At 30.8% G+C, this 11803-nt stretch overlaps 1 protein-coding gene across 1 annotated transcript; it reads left to right on the top strand.

Moving 5' to 3' along the window:
- The first annotated feature begins 4883 nt into the window (after positions 1 to 4883).
- LOC143064178 (uncharacterized) lies at positions 4884 to 9768 on the top strand. The gene is made up of 4 exons (XM_076236822.1): positions 4884 to 4976; positions 6440 to 6511; positions 7211 to 7337; positions 9359 to 9768. Exons 1-4 carry the CDS (start codon positions 4947 to 4949, stop codon positions 9727 to 9729), a joined length of 600 nt encoding a protein of 199 aa, XP_076092937.1. The 5' UTR covers positions 4884 to 4946; the 3' UTR covers positions 9730 to 9768.
- The last annotated feature ends 2035 nt before the right edge of the window (positions 9769 to 11803 follow it).

Here is an 11803-nt window from a genome sequence, read left to right as displayed (position 1 = left end):
TGTATCTTCAAATGTACTGTTAAGATTTTTGGTTCAGCTTTTTAATGGTTTAACATCTGATTAATCCTTAAAAGAGGGACGAAAGATACCAAAGGGACAGTCAAACTCATTAATCTAAAACAAACTGACAACGCAATGGCTAAAAATTAAAAGTACAAACAAACAAGAGCACACACGACACAACATAGAAAACTAAAGAATAAACAACACGAACCCCACCAAAAAACTAGGGGTGATCTCAGGTGCTCCAGAAGGGTAAGCAGATCCTGCTCAACATGTGGCATCCGTCGTGTTGCTTATGTAATAACAAATCCGGTAAATAGTCTAATTCGGTAGGTCACATTCATGAAAGGGAAGGGGATTGTAGTTACGACTTAAGGAACATATCAGATATCATTTGTGAAACGGTTATTCCATTACGGTCAATCAACTCGTGACGGCGTCCATAAAATTTACGAAGGGATGATTTCAACTTCACCATTTGGAACTCTTGGTTTAATAGCTTCCTTGTGAGCAGCAACCCTCTATCAAGAAAATCATGATAAGAAATGCAAGCACGGGAATATCGTATCAGTTGGGAGATATATACCCCGTATGCAGATGCTGCTGGAATGTTGCTACTTAGAAATGGAAAGTTCACAATTGGAAAGCTGAAATCATCTCTTTTGTCGTAAAGTTTTGTTTTCAACCGACCCTCAATTTCTAGATGTAAGTCAAGATATGAGGCCGACTTAACTATATCTGTAGTATCCTTTATCTCTAGCTCGATTGGATAGATGCGTTCCACATAGTCACCAAATTTTTAATTATTTAGTGAAAGAACATCATCTATGTAGCGAAAAGTAGAGTTAAAGGATATTGCTAACTTCTTATCTTTCTTCCTAAGAAGTTCCTGCAAGAAGTCAGCCTCATAATTATAAAGAAACAAGTCGGCAAGTAGAGGGGCACAGTTTGTTCCCATTGGAATGCCGACAGTCTGTTGAAAAACGCGTCCTCCGAACGTAACAAATATGTTGTCAATCAAGAAATCAAGCAGCTTGATAATATCAGTTTCAGAGATTTTTTTGTTCGAATCAGAGTGATCCTTTACAAAGTACATATGGACGTTTTATCTTACTTAATTCAAAATATTTTTTTGATTGCAGATAAGAAAATAATTTCATGACAAAGTAAAAAAATATTTATTGTTGTCTTTAGGTTGTCATTGATACAATTATTGCATATTTAAGATTATTTCAAGCTTTATTTTCTTTAAATACCAGTTTTGCATACTGTGGATTAATTTATTTTTTTGTGAACCAATTTGCGTTGATTGCAGAAAGCATACCTTTTCGTGGATATGTAATTTCGTGGTTTTGCCAAAGTCTGCATACAACCGAAGAAAAAATTTGTAATTAGTTGAACTTATAAATTCGTGGTTCAGCTGTACCCACGAAACCACAAAATTGGTATCAAACGAATAATAATGAATTCACAGTATATTATTATAAATACTCTCAAGCATACTTTGGTATTCCAAATGGAACTATTCAGTGTTTGTCAAATTTTTCACAAGGACGATATTGTTTAAGTTTTGGTCGATATAAATAATGCAATTAATAACATAAACATCCAGTTCTTTTTTACTGTCAATCTTTTTGGTTAATATATGAAACTGAAAAACTGCATCCTTCATTTGCAGGATTGTTGTTAAAAAGTAGTTGAAAGCAACATTTAGCTGGAAAAATATTATGTCTGATTAGAATAATCACCAAAGATACCAAGCTCATCAATTGATACGACAGGCGCGCGTTTGTTTTTAATTTATCAATATGCAACTAGGAATATCATCTTTAAAAAAGGTAACACGCCTCTTATACTAAACAAGTGGGCTTGAATACATGTGCCATAATTTTCTTAGTTTTTTTTAAAAAGAATGTTCAATTTTATGTTGGTAAACATTTAGGTAGGTTAGTGTAAAATCTCCAAAATTTCTTAATTTACTATTGATAAACGAAGATTTCATCAGTTTTCATTTGCTTTAAAACAAAACTTTAATCGTAGAGTCTCGAATAAGTGCAACAGTAGTATACCGCTGTTTGTAAATCGATTGAGAAAAAAAAATCGGATTACAAACTAAAACTGATGGAAACACATCAAATATAAGAGAAGAAGAGAAGATCAAAGACACAACTGAAATACTACAATGCAGCACACACAGAAACGAACTAGCATATAACAATGGGCATTGTCCTGACTTGGTACAGGACATTTAAAGAAAAGATGGTAGATTGATTGGTTTTGTGGCTAGCCAAACCTCCTGTTTTTATGGCAACATTAAATATAACATTAAAATGACAACATTACATGACAGGACTACAATACAAATATATTGAAGAACATACAGGACAGAGAAATGCACAAATAAACAATACAACAGAACATAAGACTCGTAAAAGGCCAACAAGGACAACACTATTGGTAGTAGAACATCTACAGGAAGAAGAATTAAAAGATTTTTAATTATTGGCCTAGTTTTCAAGTTGGTCCAAATGGGGGTCCAAAATTAAACTTTGTTTGATTTCATCAAAAATTGAATAAATGGGTTCTTTGATATGCCAAATCTAACTGTGTATGTAGATTCTAAATTTTTGGTCCAGTTTTCAAATTGGTCTACATTAAGGTCCAAAGGGTCCAAAATTAAACTAAGTTTGATCTTAACAAAAATTAAATTCTTGGGCTTATTTGATATGCTTTATCTAAATATGTACTTTGATTTTTGATTATGGGCCCAGTTTTCAAGTTGGTCCAAATCAGGATTCCATATCAAGTATTGTGCAATAGCAAGAAATTTTCAATTGCACAGTATTGCACAATAGCAAGAAATATCTAATTGCACAATATTGGGCAATAGCAATTAATTTTCAATTGAAGTTATCTTTCTTTGTATAGAATAGTAGGTGATAATATATGTTGGAAATTTGCCATGACTATGATGTCATTTTCTATTTTTATTTGCCAATAACTTTATGTAAATAACTTCATTGGAAATTTGCCAATATAAAATGTTGCTGATGAAGTTTTTTTTTATTGTTTTATACAATAAACAATGTATATTCACTTTTACTACCAACCAATCTTTATCATTCAGTGATAACAAGCACTTTATTTTACATTTTAATATTTTATGATTTATTTAAAAGAGTAGTTATTGTTGCAAACTCCATTAGAAATTTGAATTGATATCAGTTTTGGAAAAAGGGAAACGGGGATGTGAAAAAAGGGGGGGGGTTTAAATATTTCTCATTTCAGATTTCATAAATAAAAAGAAAATTTCTTCAAACATTTTTTTGAGAGGATTAATATTCAACAGCATAGTGAATTGCTCAAAGGCAAAAAAAAAACTTTTAAGTTCATTAGACCACATTCATTCTGTGTCAGAAACCTATGCTGTGTCAACTATTTAATTTTAGATTTAAAAAGTTTGAAGAAGAAATCTTTAATTGATTTGTAAAATCTTGGCATTTGTTTTGTGTAAAAAAAAACCATGTAATGTCAAAAATTTGATCACAATCCAAATTCAGAGCTGTATCACGCTTGAATGTTTTGTCCATACTTGCCCCAACTGTTCAGGGTTCGACCTCTGCGGTCGTATAAAGCTGCGCCCTGCGGAGCAGCTGGTTATAGATAGAGATAAACTGTAAACAGCAATAATATTCAGCAAAGTAAGATCTACAAATAAGTCAACATGACCAAAATGGTCAGTTGACCCCTTAAAGAGTTATTGCCCTTTATAGTAATTTTTTACCAATTTTTCGTAAATTTTTGTAACATGTGTAATCTTTTACAAAAATCTTCCCCTCTGAAACTACTTGGCCAAATTTAACCATACTTAGCCAAATTTAACCATACTTAACCACAATCATCATTGAGGTATCTAGTTTAAAAAATGGGTGGAGTGACCTGGCAAACTAACAAAGATGGCCCTGCCATGGCTTAAAATAGAACATAGGGGTGAAATGTAGATTTTGGCTTATAACTCTAAAACCAAAGCATTAAGAGCAATCAGACATGGAGTTAAATTCTTTATCAAGTCAAGATCTATCTGCCCTGATATTTTAAGATGAATAGGACAACCGGTTGTTGGGTTGCTGTCCCTGAATTGGTAATTTTTAAGGAAATTTTGCCATTTTTGGTTATTATCTTGAATATTATTATAGATAGAGATAAACTGTAAACAGCAATAACGTTCAGCAAAGTAAGATCTACAAATAAGTCAAAGGACCAAAATGGTCAGTTGACCCCTTAAAGAGTTATTGCCCTTTACAGTCAATTTTTAGCATTTTTCAAAAATTTTGTAAAATTTTAACAAAATATTTTCTTCTGTAACTAATGGGTCAAGTTCATTATAGGTAGAGATTATTGCAAGTAGCAAGAATGTTCAGTAAAATCAGATCTACAATCACATCACCATCACCAAAACACAATTTTGTCATTCATCCATCTGTGTCTTTTGTTTAATATGCACATAGACCAAGGTGAGCGACACAGGCTCTTAAGAGCCTCTAGTTTGATTTTCCCATTTAAAAAAAATATAAAATAATGTATGATTGTCGTTGCTAGCTATATTTGGTCATTGTTATTCAGTAAGTGCATTGATACAATACAATTAAGCTTGAAATTCATGATGATCAACAAAAAAACTTAAGACAAAGATGGAGCATTAATTTTAAACTCCTCCTTTTTCATGTCAATACATGTACATGCCTTTTTGTCCTCATTAGTATGTTAGATTGGGGACAGGACATTTAAGAAGTACATTCTACTAGAATATCTATTACACATTTTGAAGCCTCTGGATATTGCTCTGTCCCCTTATCATAAAAGTGTTTTTCTTTTTAGCTTACAAAAAGACTTATGGTGATGATGTTGTTTGGAAACATTACAGAAGAAACTTTAAAGGAAATATGGCACCTGAAACAAGAGAGAAATGTATTGTATGTAACTAATAACATTAACGGTACCAATTTTCCTGCACCAGATGCGCATTTCAACAATACATGTCTCTTTAGTGATGCTCGTGGCCAAAATATTTGAAATCCAAAGCTTATATAAAAGATGAAGAGCTATAATCCAAAAGGTTCAAAAAGTATAGCCAAATCCGTCAAAGGAATCAGAGCTTTGCATGAGGGAGATATAAGTTATATGGTTGTGAAACAGTTATGAAAATAACCAAACTTCAAATCAGTTAATCACAATTTCAGATAAAAAAAATTGATGACTTCATTTAAAGTTACTTCATTGTCTTTGCCAGAAGAAATGTTATGTTTAAGAGATAATGGCTGGTATCAAATTTTGAAAAAAAAGTTATTTCCATATTTTCCAATGGGTTAACTTTGTTTTTGGGATATAGATTGCATTTTTCCAATCAAAACCCTTATGTGGATTGCATGATAGTTATCAATTTTCAAGACTTGATCACTACTTTTGGGATTAAAGTATTACACTGAGCACAACATTCTAAACATCGATCCCATTTATCAATATATTAATACACTTATCAGTGAAATGTATACTCAGATATTCAAGTTACAAAATGATGTGTATGTGTATTGCCATGATTGTCAGAAAAATTACATAAATTGTGCATGGTGCATGAATCTTGTATCCGTTCTTCTAATATTAATGATGAAATTGTTCAAGTAATATACAAAATTTGAATTATCTTCCTTTGTGCGGTATTGAAGTATACAATGCAATGTTAGTTTCCACTGCATAATAATTGGAATCATTTCTAAAAACATAAATAAAGGTTATCAGTCGTATAACTAAAACACTTGTCTTTTACAAGTACATGAAATCAGAAATAGGTTAATAAACTGCTATCTTAAATCACTATCTTTTACAAGTACATGAAATCAGAAATAGGTTTATAAACTGCTATCTTAAAAACAGAGTCAGAGGGGAAAGATTTTTTAAACCTTGTTTTAAATTTATATGCTATATTCTGCAACTTGAAACCATAGCTTAAATTGTATATACATATAACTAATCTCAAAATTAAGCATGATCAATTCTTGAGGAATTTGCAATGCATGTTTACTCATAAAAATAGTTTTAAATACCACAAATATTTCTGACACAATCACAACAAAAAATTAGGTGCTAAATTTGATGTAGTTTAGACAATCTGATGACACAGATGCATTTTTAAGATGAATTTTACATTTAAATCAAAATTAGCTGTCTCTTTTCTTCACTTTTATAGACTATTGAACTATGATTTAAAGCAAAACTATCAAAATACAGCATCCATTTTGTGTAATCGACTCCTACAGCTTTTAAGCTGCACAGTCTGACAGATAGATTATAAACATATTGAAGTTTTGCATCTGATTTATGGAATTGTTTGATTATTGTTTTAATGTTAAGCCAGACTAATTGAGAGGTTTTATTTCAGAGACAAGGAAAAATTGGTTTAGCAAGTCCATGTCCTCTTTGTCGAGATGAATACTTAACTGTGGATTATAGAGTAAGTCAAAATTACTCCTTACTGACACCAATTATGTAGATATATAGTTTAAATTAAGAAATAATTGATGGCAGCTGTAGATTTGTTTTCATTTAACCAGGCATTTAAATTCAGTAGTTTGATTCCAAGCAACAGGGAGGGTAAAATATGAATATAAATGCACAACCCATGGTAAAATGAAAACAAATCACACAGTTTATTAAAAAAACACTTTTCTAGGTTCAACCTGTCGACCTGTTAGTCAGTCATCTTATGTACATATAAACCGATTTACTACTTAAGATAAATTGATTTACTACTCTGCTCTTGTGATGGAACTAAAGTACCGTTTATCCTACTTGATTCCACTAGGATGCTTTGATTTATAAATGAGTTTAATAAGCTATTCGTGTTAGGTTTTCCTGGTGAGGTCTGTTTCTCAGATACTATAAGCAATAGGTCAACTTTATTTGGCATTGGAAATTATTGTAAGGTGTATTTGTAGATGAAGAGCAGTTTCGGAATATATGTATAGGGAATTAGTTGAAAATTACTTCAATTAATGTTTTAAACCTTTTGATGAGATTGAACTTGACACTTGTATGACTATGATGATTTTTTCTAATACAGTTCAACTTATATCAAGAGTTTTTGAACAAAAACATGTGTTTTATCAATAACCGGAATATAGAGCTAATGTGAAAAGTCTTTTTATTGTAGAATATAAAATTACTGAGACAATTTTTAAATCCATTTACTGGTGATGTTTTGCCTTCATTAAAGACCGGAGTTTGTCTACAAAGATTGAAGGAATTACAGATACAAAGATTAAAGGCTATAGACTATGGTAATTCATCTCAATCAAAATATCTGACTTGAAAAGTCATTATATATACTGTGGATTCATTTATTTTCGTGGGTATCAATTTTCGTGGACAGAGAAAAAAAGACGTTTCGTGGTATACGTAAAACAAACAAAAAAATCAGATATGTAATTCGTGGATATCTTTTTGGTTTAGGAGGTCATATTACCTCCTTGGTTTGATCAATAATAAAACAAACAAAAAAGAAGGTATTCATTGAAAAAGTTTTGAATTGTCAAAATCCTCGCTTGGTCATTCTAGGTTGAAGTGTTCATTGGAAACTTCTATTACAATAATGGACAGAGACAACTAATTATTTTTTTGTTTTACAAATTATAAATTATTGTCGGAATTGTATAAGGCATTCAAAACTTTATGATTGAAAGCTCATTTCCCTAATCACGATATAATAAACTGTCATATAAGTAAAAGGTGTGAAAATAAATGTCCCTGTCATAAACAATATTACCTACGGGCAATATCCCCATACTTAATCTTATTGATTTTTAATTTCTAGTAAACCAAACTAAGGTATGGTAATTAACAACTTGCAGTTATTTTCCATGAACAGTTTTAATCTGTTTTAAAAAGTAAAGTATTACTGATATTCAATATATTTATTATTGATTTAATTGAAATACTTGTATCTTCTTTCAATAAAAAAGGCGTGTTATTTTACCATGTTTATTGCTAGTCAACACTATACTAGAACTGCATAACATAACCGGAAATAAACATCAGACTCCATACACTTTTTCGGGATTATTCTTTGCTGTGACCCATGAAACCCACGAAAATTAGTATTCCACAAATAAAAATGAATCCACAGTAGATACTTTAACTAATTCTACATTTGACTCAAATGAAATTTTTTATGAAATAATACAAATTTAACTTTTGACCCCTTTTTATAAAACACTTGAAAAATGCTGTACAGTTTTGAAGGAAAACACCACCATGATCGCATGGAATTGTATACATTTTTATTCAAATGGTTTCATTTTTTATAAAACAAAATTGAAAAGAAATTGTTTTCATGAACATGGGCTAATATTATGGTGCCTTCTAAAACATTTACTACCTATAATTCATAATTTCCAAGCTACTTAATTAATCCACATACAGACAGGATCACTTGTAAGGAGGTCAATATCAAAATGTTGAGATTTGGTATGATTCCCAATCAGACAAAAAATCACCAAGTACCAAGGGACAAGCATCTGAATAACTGTGGGTTACTGTAAAGCTTTCAAAAATGAGGAAAATCTATGCATATATATAGTCAGCTATAAAAAGTAGATCAGGCCCCAGCTTGACAATATTAAACATTCATAAAGAAATTTGGACTAAAAACAATAAAAGCAACCAACAACAACCTTTGTATTATTGACTCTCTAATTGGAACAGACACATTAAGTAGCGTCAAACATGTTTGTTCATATCAACCGTACTCTAAACAGGGAAATTGTTTTTCATTGCACAACATAAGAATAACTCCTGAAAAATCAGTTGGAAAGGGTTTAAATCATTAGATTTTACAGCGACCAAAGAGAAGACAAAAAGACACAAATTACACATTTATTAAAAGCTTGTTCAAAGCCAATTTTAACTAACATATAGACCATGTTTTCCCCAGACTGTAAAACCTGCTTTATGCAGAAACTAAAGGATAAATGTTAAGTTCTTAAGAAAAATTGATGTGATAAATGTTTTATGTTTGAATAAAAATGTAAAATATAAGTTGTAAATATGATTTGATGAAATATCTAGTTGCAATATAAAAGAATAGCTCACCTGAAGGACCTAATGACATTGGCACACACATTTTTCTGAAACAAATTGTAATCTTTCAAAATGACTGAAAATAAATGAACTTTGTGCAATAGTGCTATACCCTGTTTCGTTTTGTTCACCACTTTACCTCAACCTATCCCAAATTTTTGATTGAAAGGTCATTGTTTCTTATATGTTCATAAAAATTTTGTGAGCCATATTTATTTTTCAGGTTTTATACAGATGCCCCTTAAACAAAGACATTATGACTGTAGTGAATACCATAATCTAGCAAAAGAATCAGAAGAGAAATCTAAACTTTTGTCTAATTCAACAAGTACAGATATGGATACCTTGGAGGATGCAATGGCCTCCCCAGTAGATATTTCTTCTTCAATAGAAACAAACATGGCTGCTTCAGATGATCCAGAAGATTGGAATAATGAACAAAAGAAATTGGCAGGAGATGAAGACCAATCAGATTCTTCTTCTGATTCTTCTTCAGATTCAGGATCAGAATCTGACTCAGATTCCAGTTCAGAACCAGATGATTCTGGACCTCCTTATGACACTAAAGATAAACCAGAAGATCATTCTAGCTAACAAATGATTTATATATTAAAATAAACTATATCTTTTTCATGTCTTCCCATGTTATTGATATTTTTGTTGAGGGTAAAATTTCAGGTTTTGTATACAGTTTTTCCAGGCAAAGAACTTCGAAAGCCAAAATATAAATTCTTAAAATATAAAAACTATAAGGGCCTATACAAAGAGTCAAAGCTGTTGAAGTTAAAATTTGCCTAACAGAGTTGTCACTTTGTTTTTGTCCCGCCTGCGACGACATTGGTATAACTATCTGGCGGTGGTAATGTAAACTCTTTGTATAAATCTTTATATTTCAGAAGGTAGAAGAACAAGATCCTTCATTCCTTGTATTCAGAAACCTTATGGTACCAAGTTTCTGTCTGTCATATTTACATTTAGCATGACCTCATTTTCATTGTTTCAGGGACTTCTTGAAAAAAAACCTACATAAATCCCTAAGAAGATTCTATCCTCTTATTAGTTCCCTAACGATGGAGTTGAAGGGGACTTTAGGCTTGCACTCCTTCAGTCTGTCTGTCTGTTTGTCCATTTGTCAGTCCATCAAATCAGCTTTCCACATTTTTTATCTTCATTCTTGAAGATATTTGGTTTATTGTTTTATCATGAAATATTACAAATCAAGTTCAATTTTTTCAGGTCTGATGATTTTGTTCACAGTTATGGTCCTTGGATTTAGAAAAGTCGCTCAAATAATCAGTTTTCTGCACTTTTTTTTACCATACTTGTAGATATTGATTTGATATTTGATATATTATTTAAACTTTGACAAGTTACAGATCATTACAGTATTTTGTTCCAATACAATGAATTTGTAATCGGTAGGGGATTATGTATTGTCATCCAATACTCTCAAAATGCTTGTAAATTCTGGCTCATGCTAGTGTTGAGAAAATAATAAAAAAAATAATGGGTTATGTATACAAATATTATGGTGATATATTGCACAAAGATCTATTAAGTTTTTAGTTTGCTTTATGTAGAACAATTAATAAATACATCTATTCTTTGATATACCTTGCAAATACAAAATTATTTATAACGGGGTGGAATCTTACTTCCAGAATAAATCTTATAATTTTGATATAACTTGATTAATTTTGCAAAATAAATTGTAAAAAAAGATAGATATCCATAATATTACATCTATTGAATTCTCAAACATCACTACAAACATGTTCATATCTAAACAATATGGAAAAGTACAATTTCCAAAAAAGAAAACATAACATTGCAATTTAAATGAGAAAGGCCAATATTGATAAGGAGTGGATGTTTACTTATTTTAGTATGGAGATTTAATTCCATGAGGTTTTTATTACACATCTTAATATCAAGGTCTTAAAATGAACTATGATCAGTATTACTATTGGATAAAATAAGAGAAAGTCAAAGTAGGTTAATGCCATGTGTATACTTAGAAACACCAGTATTGTTTACAGAGATTATACTTTCAAAATATCTTTGTGAACGATTTCATATGTGTTTTATGTAGAGCACTCATGAAATTATTTGTACTTTACAAGTGTAAAAGAGCATATCTGCAATGTACAATTAGGTACCCACCTTCAATAACAGGAACATTGTAAGAAAGAAATCAGTAATCGGAGGAGCACACTCAATCTGAATATTAAATACTTGCTAAAAAGAAACCAGAAATATAAGCCATGTAAATGTTGTTCGTCTCGCCTCGGAGTATTGTATCAATTGGGAGATATATACTCAATATGCTGGACTCAAAATTCCAAAAAGTTGTGCCAAATACGGCCAAGGTTATATATATATTATATATGCCAAATACGGCCAAGGTTATATATATATTTAATATATATATAACCTTGGCCGTATTTGGCACAACTTTATATATATATATACATTATATATATATATATATATATATATATATATATAACCTTGGTCGTATTTGGCACAACTTCAAATCCCCTGTGAATGAACAAATGTATGAAAATAGAGACTAAACCTGCAAAAAAACAAACTATATCAATTAAGGTTTATTTTATTGACAATGTATCAGATGATAGAAAATTTCTCAGATTGAAACAGTTAGAAA

The sequence above is a fragment of the Mytilus galloprovincialis genome, chromosome 2, assembly GCF_965363235.1.
Source record: "Mytilus galloprovincialis chromosome 2, xbMytGall1.hap1.1, whole genome shotgun sequence".
Lineage (NCBI taxonomy): Eukaryota > Metazoa > Mollusca > Bivalvia > Mytilida > Mytilidae > Mytilus > Mytilus galloprovincialis.
This window is presented reverse-complemented; position numbering and strand designations above follow the sequence as displayed.